The 20,209-nt window shown below is 41.9% G+C and overlaps 1 protein-coding gene across 1 annotated transcript in view; it reads left to right on the plus strand.

The window, feature by feature from the left end:
- Positions 1-19,602, plus strand: part of plppr4a (phospholipid phosphatase related 4a) — a 70,938-nt gene extending 51,336 nt beyond the window's left edge. Inside the window, exons 5-7 of the mRNA XM_078561819.1 lie at positions 5,937-5,994; positions 11,597-11,770; positions 16,326-19,602. Of these exons, the coding sequence (XP_078417945.1) occupies positions 5,937-5,994; positions 11,597-11,770; positions 16,326-17,666 (1,573 nt within the window). The 3' untranslated portion in view covers positions 17,667-19,602. The remainder of the gene's footprint in view (positions 1-5,936; positions 5,995-11,596; positions 11,771-16,325) is intronic.
- The last annotated feature ends 607 nt before the right edge of the window (positions 19,603-20,209 follow it).

The raw sequence follows: 20,209 nt of genomic DNA on the forward strand, positions 1-20,209 counted from the left end.
TGTACACGTGTGTGTGTTTCCCTGCTACCTTCACAAATTTGTGCAAATACCAACCACAATCCAATTACCAACCAACACCCCTGCAGTTTGTTTTAATGATCTATTTACAGTAAACTTATAAGTACTTTTCCTGAAGTATATTAAAGAAAAATAGATTATAATTAATATTATTTTATGAAGCATGGCTTCAGTGTAGCATTCAACCAAGCTTCACCTTTGTCTCTAACTCAGTTACAGTGACAGATGTAGTCAATCTACCACAACTGTTCTTGGACATTATGCTGCCGGGTACGTGACAGCAAGTGAGTGGGGATACATTGAATTGCTGCCTTTACCCTGCCCACATCATAGTCCACTTTCAATGGATGAGATTTCTTTTAAAAATTGATACATGGTTAGTGATAGGATCAAAATATTAATGACTGAACTACCGATAAGTCCTATCTAATGCTTTCTATGCTTTTAATATTAAAGTAAAGGAAGGGAACCCATGTCTGGTCTCGTTCAGACAGCTGAAACAAATGTTTAATCTCTTTGATAGCTGTCAGATGGATTTAAGCCTTTTTAACTCAGTTCCTAATGGGCTCATTTCTAATAATTTGCACACTCCTACTGTGAAGCACAGGAGAGGGGAAGGAACACTAATCTAGGAAATTTCATGCTGGTACATTAAAGTTATCCTGCTGTAATTAGCACTGAGACATATTGTGCTGCTGCCTGAGGGAACTTTTGACTCTATTTAACCAACATTGTCCCTTTTTGAGGAATGATGGGTCCAAAATAGGCAGATCTCTATTCACCATCATCCTCATTCATTAACAGTTTACAGTTATCTCGCACCGTTAATAAGGAAAATCACCTCAAGGCACATCATAGAGACTTGAGGAGAATGGGTGTCGAGCCAAAGAAGGGAGATTAGGTGGGGTCAATGAAAGGGTAGTAAAAGAGGTGGATTTTAAGAAGAAACTTAAAAGAAATGAAGGGAATAGAGGCAAAGAGGTTTAGGAAGGGAATTCCAAAAAAGGACAGTTAAACCACAGCTATCATTCGTGGAGATGAAAAGAGGGAGATGCACAAGAGACCAGAGTCACAAGGACAACAAATCTGGGGAAGAGGTAACAGAGATAGGGTGACCAACAGCCAGTGTAGATTAGCAAGAGTGATGATTAATGGGGAGCAGAATTTGGCGTGGTATAGCAGTTGGATGAGCTGGAAGTTATGGTGAGTGGACATGGGAGGCAGGCAAGCAGAGTATTTCTCACCTTAATGAGCAAAAATAATTCACTAATACAGAAACATTTTATAAAGCATTTTGGTCATAAAGGGAAATTTTGTGAAACTCCATGACTGACACAGTTGGTCATATAACGAGTGCCAATTCCCTGACCCACCTTCTGAACTGGGGGTGAAGCCATAACTATAACCCCCTCATTTTAACTTCTACGTAACAAACATTTTCCATTTATAGAATTCTGTTCTAGCAATGGACTGGTGTATTATTAGGTACATTGATGTTTTAATACAATTCATATGTAAAGTACACTTGAATACTATCATTAGTGTTGTTTTACATAAACTTGCGGTGACTCGTCAAAACAGTTATAGTAGTTCTGTCCACCAGTAAAATCAATGGCGATCACAACAATGCTGAATTAACACTACAATGATCACCACTGCCAATTAAACTGTTACAAACTGGAGGACTCAGCATCAATATTCAATTGCTCAGCAGATTAATTGCACAATAAGTAACAATTATCAACGCAAAAGACAATAATCGTAAAATAAATAATCAGTTAAAAACAGCTAAAGATAATGGGTTATGATTTTTATGGAGACATTAAATAACCTGTTGTGCCCTTCTGTGTCCAGTTGATCTGTATTAGACATTAGCCATATATTTTCTGTCTCACCTCAAAGCACGCGGCAGTGTGTTCTAATCAGTTCTACGGCAAATTGTAGTATAAATTTGACACTGGAGGAGCCAGGAGTACAGCAACCTTACTTATGATGATCGTGGTCAAACATGTCATTCCAGGAAATTCAAGGCTAATAAGGGAAATTCAGCCATTTGCATGCTCTAATTGTTAAACTCCTACTGAAGAGATCATGGGCTGGATTTACAAAACGGTGTCAGGCACCTGACACCCAGACGATTTCCAGGTCCCGAGCCCACATCTGAACCGTGTCACTTTTGCAGCACAATTTTGAAATGTGAATGGAATTTGATTGGGCAGAAGGTGAACTTGGTGTGAAATTAGAGGCAACAAGGGCCTCCAGATGGTGGGAGCAGCTCTCCTGGTGCCAGGGGCAAAGGTAGGCTTCTGCTGTGTTGGGAGCTGCGGCAGCCTCCCTGAGGCGAGCAGACAGCTCATGAAAGAAGCAGGAGGATAAAGACAGCACAAAGTGTCCATGGGCACCAAGTCAAGGTACAGCACTCAACCCGATGTGAGTCGATTCCTCAAATTTCACAAACACAGATGAAAAGGAACTTTTTGCCGCATGGTGATCCCGACAGCATGAACGTGGCCAGACTTTTCGGTTTGTCTCAAAAAAAGGTTGAAAATCCCGTTCTGTTCTGGGCAGGCCTCTTAATAAGCTCCCAAAAGGCACTTAAGGAACTGTTAATTGAAGGCAAGTAGGTTTCCTGTTCCCTACCCCCTGCAGACTCCTTGAAAATTGCAAACTGCCCCAAGAGCAGCAGGATCTAGTGCTGCCCTCCAGGAATGCAATTTTCAAATCATGCCCGCACTTCTCTTACCCACCCCCACCAGTAATTGAACATCCAACTCCATGGGCCAGAGAGAAAAGTGACTTAGTGTGAGGCGAGAGAGATTTTGAACAAGGTTAATCAATGTCAGATGGGGTCTGGGGAAGAAAAGCAAGATATTGAAAGCATAATGAAATGGAGGAAGGTAACAATCTATGGCCCCAGTCAACCTTGACTCAGTGTTGTACCCTCACCTCTGAGTCAAAAGGTTGTAGGGTTGAGACCCACTCCAGAAACTTGAGTATATAATTCATGCTGCCACTTCAGTCTGATACTGGGGGAGTACAGGAGGACTAAGGATTTTTAAAAATTGTTTCACGGAGTGTATGTGTCGTTGGCTAGGCCAGCATTTATTGTCCATCCCTAATTTCCCTTGAGAAGGTGGTGGTGAGCTGCTGTAGCCCTCATGATATATGAACACCCACAGTACTGTGAGGAAGGGGGTTCCAGGATTTTGACCCAGTGTTAGTGAAGGAACTGCGATATATTTCCAAGTCGCAATGGTGATTGACTTGGAGGGGAACCCTCAGGTGGTGCTGTTCCATTTGTCTGCTGCCCTTGTCCTTCTAGGTCGTGAGTTTGGAAGGTGCTATCAAAGGAGCCTCGTTGCGTTGCCGCAGTGTATCTTATAGATGATAATGTCCTTGATGTTAATGTCAAATGCTGTCTTGATGACAAGGGCAGTCACTCTCACTTTATCTCTTGAGTTCAGCTCAAGGCTGTAATAAGATCAGGAACTGAGTGGCCCTGGCAGAACCCAAACTGAGTGCCAGTGAGCAGGTTATTGCTGAGTAAGTACCGCTTGATAGCACTGTCAATGGCCCATTCCATTACTTTACTGATGATGGACTGTAGACTGATGGGGATAATTGGCCAGTTTGGATTTGTCCTGCTCTATGTGGACAGGGTATACCTGGGCAATTTTCCACATTATTGCCGGGTAGATGCCAATATTGGAGCACTGCTGGAACAGCTTGGCTAGCAGCTAGCTTTGGACCACAAGTCTTCAGTGCTATTGCCGGAATATTGTCAGGGCCCATAACCTTTGCAGTATTCAGTGCCTTCACCCATTTTTTGATCGCATATGGAGCGAATTGAATTGACTGGAGGCTAGCATCAATGATGCTGAGGACCTCAGGAGGAAGCTGAGGTGGAGCATCCACTCGGTATTTCTGGCTGAAGATGATTGCAGATGCTTTGTGCAGATGTGCTGGGCTTCCCCATCTTTGGGGGTGGGGATATTCGTGGAGCGAACTCCTTCAGTTAATTGTTTAATTCTCCACTACCATTCACAACTGGATGTGACAGGACTGTGGAGCTTTGATCTGTTCTGTTAGCTGTGGGATTGCTTAGCTCTGTCTATCGCATGCTGTTTCCGCTGTTTGCCATGCAAGTAGCCCTGTGTTGTAGCTTCACCAAGTTGACACCTTATTTTTAGGTATGCCTGCTGCTGCTCCTGACATGCCCTCATGCACTGTTCATTGAAGCATTGATCCCCGGCTTGATGGTAATGATAGATGGCGGGCATGCTGGGGCTATGCCGGGCCAGGTGATTACATATGCAAGTTAATTTCTTGTAACAGTTATTTGTTAGAGCCCATTTTAATTTACGTTGTTAAAGATAAATATGCAAAAAACAACAACACAATCAAAAATGGAATAATGATCATCACTGTGCGATGTGAAAGAATATCCCTGATACCAATAGTGGAAAAATTATCCATTTCTCAGTACCTTGTTTAACACAAAATATATGAATTTTCACAGGAATAATAAGGAACTTTTTAGGTTTTAAAACAAGTGTGAATTTTTCAATGCTTCAGCAGCTGATGTCTTGGACTATCTAGGTCTGTAGAAGAATAGGCAGTGTCCTGTAGGCATCCCCGAAGTCATATCAATCAGTTCACTTTTCCACTGAATGACATAGGAAATAGAAACTTTAGTATGCTGTAGCATCACTGGAATGACATGTTCAAATTATGTTCAGATGCCACAATCTACTTGATATCACAGCAGAACATTCTTCCTTGATACATTCATTACAGATCACCTTAAAAGGTTCATTTGAGAGGCACTAAAGCTGTTTTCAAACACAACTGTTTAAAAATACAAGCCACCGGATGCTTTCTGAATAATTTATTTGCTTCCATTTAGACCTGCCGTGTAACAGTTCACTGCAATATAGCGTGGTGATATTTTTTAGCACTGACCTTTTAGAATGTTGCAATTGAAAAATATTGGTGGTGGTGGTGGTTCAAAATTCAATATTTAATACAAGCAGGCAGAAGGTTCAGAAATGCTAACATGGCAGTGTGACATGTAATGTAAATAAATACACAGCCATGCAGAAAGCCAATAGGTCATGGAACAAGATATCATCTCAGCTGAAATTAAGAGTTAGTGTTTGCTTATTTACATTGCTGTAAGATGGAGGAGGCTGACAAATTCAACAAGAAGGGAGTGACTGAAAATATCTTAATAATCAAACCATTATATTTTATTTCCTAGTAGAGATTTATTCAACATCATATCATAAAGATTTCACATAATGAAAAATGGTGTGTTGTCTTAAAACTAATGATTTAAAAGTCTGCCTCAAATGGGAAAATATCAACACCACTTTCCCTAGATTAAATCACTTCAATTCTCATTTTCCCCCCAAAAAAATCAATTTAATGTCAGGTAGCAAGTGCAGAAGATTATTACCATCAGTAAAATGTGCCTTAGATAACTTATTTCCCTATGTAACAGGAAATCTTTGAGTTGATGATTTGTTGCATGTACATTTTAGAATCACAAACTGTCTGTGAGAAGGTAGCTTGTGTCTCTAGTCAGCACACTCTACGGTGTACTCTATATAGAATGTAGCATATGACACCCATTATAAAATGTATATTAACGTAAGAAAAAAATCTGTAAAAGATAAGCTTAATTGGCTTTCTGTGCAGATTTAATAGTTAATTATCCAGTCTTACTATATAGCACAGGAAAATGCTGGGCAAATTAATAAAATTTACAGCAGCTACAGAATGAAGCTACGGGGATAGTATATAACTCAGTTCAATTACATTCGTCCCTTGGATTGAAATTATGCTGCACAAAAATAATGTCCTAATAAGTGACTAAAACATCAACATAATTAAATTGTTGTTTTTCCTCTTTGCAGAAAATCCTTCCCATCCCAGCACGCTACACTTGCAGCCTTTGCAGCTGTGTATGTTTCTGTAAGTAATCAAGGCTGCCTTGTGTGATCTACAGTGTCATAATCAGCACAGAGTTGAATCTGTCAATTAATTATTAACTGTGAGTAAGATCTTGCTCTGCTATGTAAATTAGCTGCAACCCTCGTTAGTAGGTGAAATGATCAGTGTGAAAATTAGAAAGAATTTAGAGATGAGCATATGAAATTGATGGGCAGGAAAAGACCAGCTGGTCTATTGTTCCGAACCATTATAATTAACACTCCTCCCTCCCCCATCACCACAACCATGTATTCTCCTGGGAGAGGCGAAAATAGGAGAAACTGGGTCAATAAGGGAAAAAAAATCACTCTGGAAAATTTCTCTCCGACACCCACAATTGAACCCAGTCCAGCAGTTCACATGAACCAGGTGTCATCTACGAAGACGCTTGCCTTCCAAATGAAACGATTTTTGCCCCAGTCAAGAACAGATCTCTTGAAGGCAGAGAGTCAGTGGCCACCACACCAGCGGCATAGTATTCTTAGAGGCCCACTACTCTCTGGCAAAAGGAGAACTGCATAACAACTTACAGTTTAACCTCGTGTCCCCTGGCCGTCCTCATATTACTTCTGTAGCTTATCATAGAATCTTGGCATTAAACAGTATTGAAGGAGACCGATCGTCCCATCATGGCTGTGCTGGCTCTTTGAAAGACTTATCCAACGAGTCACACTGCCCTGCTCTTTGCCAATAGAGCTGCAACATTTTTCCCTTCAAGTATGACAAAGAAACTAGATTATCTGGTCATTATCGCGTTGCTGTTTGTGGGAGTTTGCTGAGCTCATATTCGCTCGAAACGTTAACTCTGTTTTCTCTCTCCACAAATGCTGCCTGACCTGCTGAGTTTTTCCATCATTTTCTGTTTTTATTTCATACTTGCTGTTGTCTTTCCCAAATTACATCAGTGACTACACTACAAAAGTACTTCATTGGCTCTAAAGCGCTTTGTGACATCTGGCAGTCAGGAAAAATGTTATATAAATGCAAGCCTTTCTTTTTATTTATCCAATTCCCTTTTGGAAGTTATTGTTGAATCTACTTCCATCGCCCTCACTAACATTGTCTAGATCATATCAAGATAGTGTGTTTAAAAAATTCTATTCATCTCATTTTTGGTTCTTCTGACAATTATCTTAAGTCTGTGACTGCTGGGTACTGACCCTTCTGCCATTGGAAACAATTTTTCCTTATTTACTCTACCAAAACCCTTCATGATTTTGAACAGCCACATCAAATCTCCTTTTAACTTCCCCTGCCCTAGGGAGAACAACTCTAACTTCTCCCACCTAACCATGTAATGAAATCCCTGGTAGTATTCTAGTAAATCTCTGTTGCACCCCTGTCAAAGGCCTTGATATCCTTCCCAAAACGTGGTGCCCAGAATTAGACACAACACTCCAGCTGGAGGCTAACCAGTGATTTCTAAAGGTTTAGAGTAAACTCCTTGCTTTTGTAACCAACTTCTATTTATAAAGCCAAGGATCTCTTGTACTTTTTTTTTAAACAGACTTCTCAACTTGCCATGCAACTTCAAAAATGAGTGTACGTACACCCCCAGGTCTCTTTGTTCCTGCGCTCCCTTTAAAATTGTATCATTTGTGTGAGTGACATTTAAACTATTTAAACTGGAAGATAATTAGCAAGATGCAACAAAACTACATCATTTAACCGTAACAGCAATTTTATGTTCCTAATGTATTTTGTCAAGCATATTTATGTAATCAACTACTCAATTCCAACTTGCACCAACAGTTTCTTTAACTTTGCAAGGACAAATTATGGTGCTGTGCGATTTAGCCAGTTGCCCTGAAGTTATGCCTTGAGCCCATAAGCATACAGACACTTAACATGTTTATCTGAAATTCCTCTCCATAATATTTTAGCAAGGATGCTAGCGAGAGCCCTAAATAAATGGGTTAAAGCCTCCCTAATGGAAAATATTGGACAGAGCAACATTTATACAATAGTACCACTGGGTAGAATTTCCCATCAATGAGACTAAGTGCGTCGGTGGAGAGCGAGCGCCTCACAGAGCTGCCTCAGGGAGATGAACAGTTTTGAAAATTAAAAAATGAACTATTTTAAATTGTTAAAAAACATGTACCCTCATGTGACTGGACATGTTCTGAATGAAATGTTAAAATTTATATTTTATTTTTAATTGCCGTTGGAAACCTCATCCCGCCTGTGGATGAGGTTTCCTAAAAAGTCCAAAGGCCGCTTGGTATTTTCGCCTGCCCTCCAACCGTAAGGTTAGATGGATAGCAGGCATGCCTCCGATTGGCCACCATTTTACATGGATGGGCCAATTAAGGCCTGCCCAGCGTGACGCCTGCAAGGAAGTGCTATGCGCTCCCTGTGCAGGCGATGGGGCGGGGGGATTCCCTCAGCCGAGAGTGCGCTCAAAGAGCACACTCATCTCCCTGAGGCTAAGTGCTGCCTCGGGGAGATCAGCTCCGAATTTAAAAGTGATAAAGAACAAACAGAAAAAGAAAGTGCACAATAGGCACAAAGAACTAAGCACTGCAGATAGCCTAGACGAATATAGGAAGTGCAGGGACGAAGTAAAAAAAGAAATAAGGAAATCAAAGAGAGGGCATGAAAAAAGATTAGCAAGTAAAGTTAAAGATAACCTAAAGATGTTTCACCAATACATTAATGCTAAAAAGTTAGTTAAGGAAAAAGTGGGACCTATCAGAGATGAAGATGGAAACTTGTGTGTAGATGCAGAGGCTGTGGGAAGGGTTTTGAATGAATATTTTGTCTCTGTGTTTACAAAGGAAAGGGAGGATGTAGACATAGTAGTCCAGGAGGAACACCGTGAGATATTGGATGGGATAGTCATAAAGAGAGAGGAAGTACTCGAAGGGTTGAAATCCTTGAAAGCTGATAAGTCACCAGGGCCAGATGGATTGTTTCCAAGGCTGCTGAAGGAAGTCAGGGAGGAGATAGCAGATACTCTGAGGATGATTTTCCAATCTTCACTAGATACAGGGGAGGTACCGGACGACTGGAGAAATGCAAATGTAGTTCCATTGTTTAAAAAGGGATCAAAGGAAATGCCAAACAATTACAGGCCAGTTAGTCTTACACCAGTGGTGAGCAAATTAGTAGAATCAATCCTGAGAGATAGGATTAACTATCATGTGGTAAGGCATGGACTAGTCGGGGATGATCAGGTTGGATTTGTTAAGGAAGGTCTTGCCTCACAAATTTGATTGAATTCTTTGAGGAAGTGATAAGAAGGGTTGATGAAGGTAGTGCAGTGGATGTTGTGTAAATGGATTTTAGCAAGGCATTTGACAAGGTCCCACATGGCAGATTGGTCAGGAAAGTAAAAGCCCATGTGATTCTGGGTAATGTGGCAAACTGGATAAAAGGTTGGCTTTGTAACAGGAAACAAAGGGTAATGGTTGATGGATGCCCTTGCGAATGGAAAGTTGTCTCAAGTGGTGTTCCGCAAGGCTCAGTGTTGGGACCCTTGCTGTTTGTGTTATATATTAACAATTTGGATGTGAATGTAGGGGGCACGATTGGGAAATTTGCAGATGACACAAAGATTGGCCGAGTAGTGGATAGTGTAGAGGATAGCCATAATCTCCAAAACGATATATGTGGTTTGGTGGAGTGGGCGGTAAAGTGGCAGATGGATTTTAACATAGAGAAGTGTGAGGTCATACATTTAGGGAGGTCAAACAGTTACAAGGATTACAGAATAAATGGAAATATACTAAGAGGGGTAGATAAAGTGAGAGATCTTGGCGTACAAGTACACAGGTCCCTGAAGGCAGCAGTTCAAGTAGACAAGGTTGTAAAGAAGGCATATTGGAATGTTCTCCTTCATTGGCAGAGGTATAGAATATAAAAGTAAGGATATAATGTTGGAATTGTATAAAACACTGGTAAGGCCACAACGGGAGTAATGTGTGCAGTTCTGGTCACCACATTACAGGAAGGACGTAATATCTCTGGAGAGAGTGCAGAGGAGGTTTACAAGAATGTTGCCAGGGTTAGAAAAGTGTAACTACGAGGAGAGATTGGATAGGTTGGGGTTATTTTCCTTAGAACAAAGAAGGCTGAGAGGTGACTTGATTGAGGTGTACAAAATTGAGGGGAATAGATAGAGTGGACAGGATAAAATTGTTTCCCTTGGTGGAGAATTCTAGAACCAGGGGACATAGATTCAAGATAAGTGGCAGAAGGTGTAGGGGGGACATGAGGGAGAACATTTTTACGCAGAGGGTAGTGTGTGTCTGGAATTCACTGCCCAAGTTGGTGGTAGAGGCAGAAACTTTAAACTCTTTTAAAAAGTACCTGGATCTGCACCTTAAGTGCTGTAAGCTGCAGGGCTATGGGCCGGGTGCAGGAAGGTGGGATTAGAAAGGGCACCTGGGTGTCCTCGGGCTGGCATGGACAAGATGGGCCGAATGGCCTCCTTCTGTGCTGTAACTTGTCTATGGCTCTATGTCCCCTCATGAGACACTGTCACATGAGTTGGGACGTGTCCATCACTTTTTCCCTATGAAAAGTTTTGAGAGGGTAAATAGTGAAAGACTGGTTCGTTCTGGTTGTTCAATTGATAACAAATAGACATAGACTGAGGATTATCATCAGAAGAATGGAAAAGATCTTAGGAGAAATTTTAATACACAGAGGAACATTTACAACCGAACTTGCCTTGCCCATGTTGACAATTGAGACAGAGACTCTGGGCAGGATTTTTCGCTGAGCGGGTGGGCGCACACCCGACCCGCTCGAGCGTAAAATGACGCCTGATGATGTCGCTTGGCGGGCGGGCACGGGAGTCGGCAGCACGTCCGCCGACAATTGAAAGGCCTATTAAGGCCATTAAAGATTTAATTAAATGTTATTTTTCGCTATCCATCTAACCTTACGGTTGGAGGGCAGGCGAAAATACCAAGCGGCCTTTGGACTTTTTAGGAAACCTCATCCACAGGCGGGATGAGGTTTCCAACGGCAATTAAAAATAAAATATAAATTTTAACATTTCATTCAGAACATGTCCAGTCACATGAGGGTACATGTTTTTTAACAATTTAAAATAGTTCATTTTTTAATTTTCAAAACTGTTCATCTCCCTGAGGCAGCTCTGTGAGGCGCTCGCTCTCCTCCCCTCCCTGCACAGGCAGCGCTGAGCGCTGCTGCACGTGTTTCACACTGGGCGAGTATTAATTGGCCGGCCAGCCTGAAATCGCGGTGCGGCCCCGATTGCGGTTGGCTTTTCAATCGCTCCCGCTCGCCCGCGCTGAGGCCACCCGGCAAGGGAAAAATCCTGCCCCATACTTCATTCAAAATGGAATTGGATAAACATTTGAAAAGGTTGGACATAATACGAGGAAAGGGCAGGGCAATAGACAGCTTCAGTTGGAAAATAATGCACTGGCATAAGTGGACTCCTTCTGTGCTACAACTTCTGTAGCTGCAATTCAGGCTGTTCAGTTGCCAGATAAAATTCAATGATTTTCATAAATGTTTGCGCGGGTCAAGACAAGTAACACAAGATAATATTCTTAGTTCATTTCAAAACTGATTCAATTGTTATCATATGTTGTTTATCTTTTAGATGTATTTCAACGCAACCCTGACAGACTCCTCCAAACTCCTCAAGCCACTACTGGTCTTCACATTTATCATCTGTGCAGTGATCTCTGGATTAACACGCATTATCCAGTACAAGAATCATCCGATTGATGTGTACTGTGGATTTATGATAGGAGGAGGAATTGCTGTCTATTTGGTGAGTGTTGCGTCTTAGATTTTGTTACAAAGATATATTTCTTGACGGTGTGTGCTCACTGCTTTTACGAATGGCCCTCGTTCAGCCAGTTATGCTGTTAGTCTGGTGGCCTGTAATTTTCCGATGCTGTTATGGTAGCAGATTGGAAAACTGCTGTGCAGAAAACCCAGACAGATATATTGGCCCACTCAGCTTAAATCAACCAGGAGGATGTAGAAGGACCATAAAACAGGCATCAAGCTTCAGGGTTAGAGAACAGACGCCATTGCCCAGGATTCCTAATTGTGACTACTATTTTGGTGATTGGCACAAAATCCCAACCATCCATTTAGATGATTAGAAAATTATAAGTAGCATGTGACCCAATATCTGATACACACATTTATAGGTAGGATTGTCTACTGGGAGGACGAAGTTATGATATTGGTCCGAATCTTTCGAGGAACAGCAATCACCATTGGATTGCCACTCTGCTCCTGCTTTTCTGCGCTATGACAGAGCTCCGCATTTCTGGCCTGGTCATCCGATCCCAGCTTCTTCAGAAATGCGGAGCACGCCGTCAAAGGAACTGCTTTCTTGTAGCGCTGGACCACTGGGGGAAGACAAGCCACACCCTCTTATTACGGCACTAGCTGCCCTATTCTCAGTGTGTTCGAGTGTATGTATGAGTGAGTGAGTGTGTAAATGTGTAGGTGTGTAAGTGGGTAGGTGGGCGAGGTAAGTTGACAGGTGGCTAGGGTTGGAGCTGGGTAGGGTGGCAGCTGGCTAGGTGGGTAAGGTGGGTAGGTGGGTCGGGGATTGGGGGAAGTGGATGGTGGGAGCTAGTCAGGTCAGATCGAGGGAGTTGGAGGGTTTGAGGGGAGTCGGGCAGTAGGGACTAGTCAGGTTGAGTCAAGGGGGAATCAGGGGGTCTGGAGGAAGTCAGGTAGTGGGCACTAGTCAGGTCGGGTCGTGGGTAGGTTGGGAGGTTCGGAGGGGTGAGATGGGTATTCGGGGGTGGGAGCGGGCAGTGGGGGAAGTTGAGGGGGCAGTTGGGAGTGTCAGTTGCTTGGTTAGCCAGAAGTTAGACTAAGATTTTTCTGTCAAACACTTCCTGGGTAACTACCCAGATAGGTACTGTGGAACTGTCCGAAGTTTCCAACTCTAACTCAGAGTTGGAGACTTTTTTGGAGGGTCCCCGGGAATGGGAAAATGCCCATCAGAAGTTCAACCCTCCCGGGTAATTCCCATAGAGTCATTGTGCCGGGACTTCCCGGGGATCCCCAAGAGCATCTTGTGGTGGGGGAGGGGGGGTATATCTCGTCTTTGATGATCCGGAGATTGGAACATCTAGGCCACTGTTTCTCTGGGCAGAATTTTCTGCCTGTCGGGTGGACCGATCGGGAGCAGGCGTGGACAGGCACAGAGCCAATCGCCGCCCATGATCAGCTGTGTGCCGCCATTTTACGTGGGCGGGTCAATTAAGGCCGCTACCTGTGCGGGCAGGGAGAGTCGGGGCCTGCGCTCTTTTGTGCATGCGCGTGAAAGAGCGCAGAAATCTCCGAGGCACAGAGCTGCCTCAGGGAGCTTAAGTTCATATTGAATGTTTTAAATAAAGAAAGTTAAAAATTATTTAGACATGTCCCACGTGAGCTGGAACATGTTTCTGAATTGTGAAAAAAATATTTATTTTTTTAATGAAACCTTCAGGAAACCTCATCCCGCCCGTGGATGAGGTTTCCTGAAAAATACGAAGGCCACCTGGGCTCTTCACCTGCCCGCCAACCTTAAGGCTGGACGGGCAGCATTGATACCTACTTTAATTGGTTTTCTAATGGCCTTAACAGGCCTTTGACAGTTCGGTGGGTGCGCAGCTGCCTCCGGCGCGCGCCCGTCGAACGAAAGATCTGAATGACGCATGGTGACGTCGGGATGCATGCCCGATGTCACCGTGCGTCATGTTACACATTGGCATGCTGGCCCCCTCCTCCGCACGCCGACGTGAAAATTCTGGCCTCTGTGTCTGGGAATTGAATTCAGTTAAATCAGCTGAAGTCTAGATCATTTGTGTTGGTCTTTTAAATAAAGATTAACATGCTCAGACGTCCAATTGAACTCACAAGGACTGTGTGCCAATGTTGTGGCAGAATCCTTAATTCAAACAGTTATGGTTACCATTTTATTTGTTAAATGTAGCTTTTGTCTTAAAACACAGGCTCACAAACATCATATCAGAGCAAGTGTAATTTATCTAAGTGACTCATTAATGCTTTAGGAAAGTATTTGACACCACAGTCTGCCATGTGCTACACTGTCCTACTCTGGAATAAATTGATATTTGTTATACTTGGTAGTCCAGATCCAGCACACTTAGCTTTGAAGACACAGATCTGCCCTTTTTGTGCTGTACTACTGTTAGAAAAGCTGTAGTAAAACTTCTCATGCTTTCTGGCCTACTATCCAAGCAAAAGACTCAAAGGGATAGAAAGCATTCTGAAAGAAGGTGTTATACTTTGAAACACTTTAGCTCTATCTAACTGTTCCAGCTGTGGCTCAATGGGTAGCACTCTCACCTCTTGAGTTAGAAGGCCTCACTCTAAGAGTCTGAGCTCAAAAGTCTAGGCTGACACTCCAGTGCAGTTCTGAGGGAATGTTGCACTGTTGAAGGAGCTGTCTTTCAGATGAGACGTTAAACAGAGGTTCTCGTCTGCTTCCCTGGGTGGTGTAAAAGATCCCATGGCACCCTTTGCAAGAACAGCAAGGGAGTTCCTGCCGAAATCCCTGCCAATATTTAACCCTCAATCAACAGCACAAAAACAGATTATCTGGTCATAATCTCATTGCTGTTTGTGGGAGCTTGCTGTGCACAAATTGGCTGCTGCGTTCCCTCCATTGCAACAGTGATTACACTTCAAAAGTACTTTGGTGGCTGTAGAGTGTTTCGGAATGTCCTGAGGCTGTGAAACATGCCGAATAATTGTAAGTTTAGCTTCCTTTCTACCCTTTCAAAATGCCTTATAATATTAATGTTTTAACCTCTGGGAGTTAAAAACCAGAATGCTGTTTGTGGTATGTTCCAAGCACTTAAGCTCACAAATACGTTTCTACCCATGATTTTCTGCTGCATCTGATCAGAAGTGGAGAAAATCCACTTGAGCAAATGAACTGCGCCCCACAAAATACTTCAGATCCAAATCCAGATAAAGGTTTAAGTATACATTCCAATTTAACACAAGATGGGATCAACAGACAGTAGCTCAGCAATTCCAATTAACTTAGGGCCTGACCTAATTTCCCAGACACCACATGGTACGATGAGACAAAGCAGGATCATTATTACATCTGCTCAGCTGGCCCAGATGTAGCAAGGGAGAAGTGGGATTGACTGACCAGGCCATCAATTTCATAAAAATATAATGACGAATTTCTTTCTCTAAAAAGGAACAACATGAGAATTAAAGATACATTAAATTTAAATTGAGAAAAAAATGCAGTTAAGACGTAACCTGCAAGTAAGTTTTATATTGAAAATGTTTATTAGATTAAATAAAACGATGCAGCGAGTTGATGTGATCTGGAATGCCAGCAAGATGGTCAAAGCAGATTCAATAGTTATTTTCCAAAGGGAATTGGCTATCTACTTATGAATGAGAAATTTGCAGTGTTAGGGGAAAGAATAAATGAGTGGGACTAATTGAATAGAAAGGAAATTTAAGAAAAATGTACATTTACATAGGAGCTTTCACAACCTCAATGTCCCAAACCACTTTACAGTCAATTAGGTTCTTTTGAGCGTAGGCACTGTTGTCTTGCATGGCCACATTGGTCCTTCTGTGCTATATGGGTAGAATTTTGCCCTTGGCGGGGGTGGGGTGCTTGGTGGGGGCGGATGGGGGCGGTCAGGAAGCCGACCGCCGCCCGTGATCGAAACCGCACTGAGAATTCATGCTGACGGGCCATGTGAAACGCGAGTGGCAACGCTGAGCGCTGCCTGTGCGGGTGCGGGGAGGAGGGCGAGCGGGCCAAGCACGAACTTCACACATGTGCCTGAGTGAGCGCTTCCTAATCTCCCTAAAATACAGAGCTGCCTCAGGCCATATAAGAGAGTAATGGAAAAAAGTAATAAAAAAATAAAAATGTAATGAAACATGTCCCCTCGTGTGGCTCTGTCACATGGGCAGGAACATGTTATTAAAGTTTTTATTTGATTTTGGAAACCTCATCCCGCCCGTGGATGAGGTTTCCAAAAAAAATGCAAAGGCCGCTTGGCTTATTTGCCTGCCCCGCCAGCCGTTAGTTAAATAATTAAATTATTTAATTGATTACTTAACAGGTCCTTTAATTGTCGGTGGGCGCACGGCCAGCTCCGCTGTGCGCGCCCGCCAACTGAACGATCGCGCGATTGCGCATTGACGTCGGCACGCTCGGCTGACGTCAACACGCATTAATTTCACGCTCAAGCGTGTCAGGCGTGCACCCACCCGCCAAGCGAAAATTTCTGCCCTATGATTCGATGAAATAAATAACCCTTAACGTGTATTTTGATTCCATGTTATTTTTTTTGTTCCAAATGCAGGGTCTTTATGCTGTGAGCAATTTCCAGCCTAGTGATGATGGCATAACCCACCAGACCCATCACAGAGAACCTTTGAGGTCGCTGACAGACCTCAGCCAGGAAAGCAGTAGACAACTCCAAGGAAAAACTGCCAGCAGCATCGATGGGATTTCATCCCACCATTCCGAAAGCATTCTGAACCGAAACCACAGAGAAACGGGCTCCCTTACAAACTTAAAGAGAACGAGTGCCGACGTTGAGATCATTACTCCTCGTAGTCCAATGGCAAAGGAGAACATGGTAACCTTTAGCAACACACTGCCACGTGTCAACACACCATCGTTGGATGAGGCAGCCAGAAGGAATGCAACAATTCATGCTTCTATGGACTCTGCCCGTTCTAAACAGCTCTTGTCACAATGGAAGTCCAAGAATGAAAATCGGAAACTGTCCCTGCAAGTAATGGAGACAGAAACTGGTCACTCTCCACCAAAGTCCATGGAGATGAGATCCAGTTCAGAGCCAGCAGGAGTAGGCCTTAATGGAGACCAACAGGCACAACTCAACCAGTATCTGAAAATTCAAGCTGGTACTATTCCTGGGACTAGCAGCGCCAGTAACATTGGTGGAGGAGCAAGAGTCTCCATGCAGTCACGCCCAGGCTCGTCACAGCTGGTTCATATACCTGAGGAAACACAAGAGAACGTAAGCACTTCTCCAAAAGTCAGTTCAGCTCGATCAAAGTGGCTTAAAGTAGCTGAGAAGAGTGGAGTTGGCAGGGCAAGCACCCAACCAAGAATTATGCAGGTTATTGCTATGTCCAAGCAGCAAGGTATGCTACAGAGCAGCCCAAAAAGTACCGATGGTAGTACAGTAACTTGCACAGGATCTATAAGGTACAAAGCTCTAACAGAGCATGAGCCTAGTAATATTGTCAGAGTAGAAGCTCATCCAGAAAACAACAGGCCGCTCGTGCAAGTACCATCGGGCAGTGAAGGAAGTGGATCATGGAAATGGAAGTCCCATGAGAAAGGCAGCATTCGCCAAGCATTTGAGTTAAATGATCTTAACAGAGACTCTGAAAGCAGTGAATCAGTAAAAGATAGCTATGCTACATCTGATAGAAAGAAAACCAATCCAGACAGTAGTGAACACCATCACCACGGAATCACCACCATAAGAGTAACGCCAGTGGAAGGTAGTGAAGCCGCTTCTGAAACGCACTCGGTGTCCTCTAGTCGGGATTCAACCCTCAGGCGAAAAGCTAACATAATTTTAATACCAGAAAGAGGAAACAGCCCAGAAAGTACAAGAAATATCTTCTACAAGGGAACATCGCCCACCAGAGCTTACAAAGAATGAATCCTTACTATGGAAACCTGCTGAAAGACAATCCATTGGAAACAGATGCTGAATACCAGTACTTATCGATAATAGATTGAGCAGTTTTAAATGTGCCATTCAGTGGTTTATTAATTGAGAAGTTACTGATATTTAAACATGGTTGCATGAATATGCTATTTTTACATACTAATCAAAAGCACACAGGCAAAGCCTGAGCCTTGTGAAAGAAGTATTTGCTACGTTGCTATATCAATAAACTGTGAATGCATTTTCTCCCATTTTGAACATGTCACTCATTGTATTGAGCAATTTATATATTTTTAGAAAGCTTTGGCTGTACTGCTTTTTCTGTAATGACTAATTTAGAATTTATTTCCTGATTAAAGCTCTAGGTAGTGCTTATATACTCAACTGTTATGAAGGGTTTTGTGAAATTATATTTGTGGAAACATTATTGGGGTTGCAATGATTACTTGGGCAACAATCAGTCAAAGTTTTAGTTAGTTACAAAGCTTCCTTCCAAGGGGATCATGTAGATGAGAAAATCATGTAGGTTTTATAGAAATGACATGCAAACTATATTGAGATGTATACAAATGTGCACCACGTACATTACAAATAATAGAATTCTTTTCTCACAGAATGTAAAATGAACAGTAATTGATTACTGATCACTATTTATATCATAGATTTTTATACCTATCGTAGCCTTAGCATATTGAGATCATGCCTTTAAAGAAAATGTTTTTAAGTAATTTGACAGCATCTTTTTTTTGTAAGCTTACAAGGCTGTATTTCAAAACTATTAAAAATATAAAATATGCCTTTAATCATAAGTTACAGGCGTTGTACCAAGCTGTTTCTACATTGTTAAGTAATGAAGGAAGGTTTCCAATATAACAGCGCTGCCATTTCCACAGCACCCCCACTACCACCTCCCCAAACCCTCCCTCCCCCACCCCTCAAGCACACCCCTACTAACCCCAGTTGTGTACCAAATATAATGCTGTATTATCTTTTAGAGTTGCTAAGGGAAATCATTTGGGCACTTATTACTAGATCCATATTGATTGAAAAAAAACATGTATTTTTAACTTGTTTATACTCGTGGTTTTGGATACAGCTTATACAAAGGTATATAACAGTCAGGAACCTTCAAACGACAATTAAAATAGTGTGTTACAGCACTTTCCTGTAATGTCTTTGTTCAAACCCTGGGGAGAGTAGTCATTTTTCCTTAAGGAATCATCTCATTTTGACGAGCTATCAGCTTGAATGATTCCAGTGGTCAAAGTAAAAACCTTCTTTATGTTCATTATGACCTAGTTATGTTTTATTATGATGGCTAGATAAAACTGTAGTGTTCCTGCCACGATAAGAGTGGGTGTAACGCATTGGACGGTGGAAGAAAATTCAAACAGCTGCATGTATTTTTTTATACAGTAGCTCCTGTAAAATTAAACTTTATTTTCATTGCTATCAATGCCTTCATTAAATATTTATTAAGGAATTATTTAACAGGTGACACCATTTTTTGTAATTGTAAATAATTACTAGTTGGTACAAACTGTGATATCTTATGGAAGGTTTGTTTATTTGCCCAGTAAAATTATATTTAAGTGATTTGTATGTTAAAGGGAAGTCCATTTAACTAAGGTATGCACAGGTTTGTGTAGTGGCATATGTGTTTAAAATATTCTGTTAACTTTTTTTCAAGAAGTGTTTTAAAAAATGAGCACTGGTTCAGTAAGTGTGCGCAAAACATTATTGTGTGCGAGTTCTTAAATTGTGGTATACAAAAGTCTCGTGAAAAAGTAACCAAGGGAGAAATACTGGAACTTATTTCTGTTGGAAAAGAAAATCAATGCCTCTATTATCATATTTGAAAGATATCAGCTACACTGTACCTTTCCCAAGTGTGTTGGTTATTTGCAAAATAAATGTTTCTTAATTGCATTGGATACAAGTAAATCATGTTTTCTTTTTCATTACAACACCAAAGTAGAAACAGAAGCGTATTATTTTTTCCCACTGGACTACAACAATTTCATTCAAAATCCAAGAAGCCCAAAGCATAATTTGTTATTTCAAGCATTGTCTAATAATTTACACTTTTTAGATGATCGTGCTTTATATTGTCACGACCTTTTCCTGCATTAGTTAACGTCTGAAAGGAAAAATAAAAATGCCTAAACTGTTTGCAGCACAGGATAAGGCTCATTCACCCATCATGGGGAGATGGTGGCATAGTGGTAGTATCGCTGGACTAGAAATCTTGAGGCTGAATCTCTGAGGGCATGGGTTCAAATCCCTGGTGGAATTTAAATTCAATCAATTTAAATCATTAAAACTGCAACATATAACTAGTCTCAGTATCCGTGACCATGATAACTATCATTGACTGTAGTTAAAAACCCATCTGGTTCACTCATGTCCTTTAGGGAAGGAAAGAATAAAAAAAACATCTGGACTTGTTCTTTGCCAGAGCAATTCTAAATTAATCCTATTGTTTTATTGTTCTCCCCAGAATCTTGTACACTTATTTCAAACAGTTAACCAAT

Source organism: Cetorhinus maximus, chromosome 17, assembly GCF_964194155.1.
Source record: "Cetorhinus maximus chromosome 17, sCetMax3.hap1.1, whole genome shotgun sequence".
Taxonomy (NCBI): domain Eukaryota; kingdom Metazoa; phylum Chordata; class Chondrichthyes; order Lamniformes; family Cetorhinidae; genus Cetorhinus; species Cetorhinus maximus.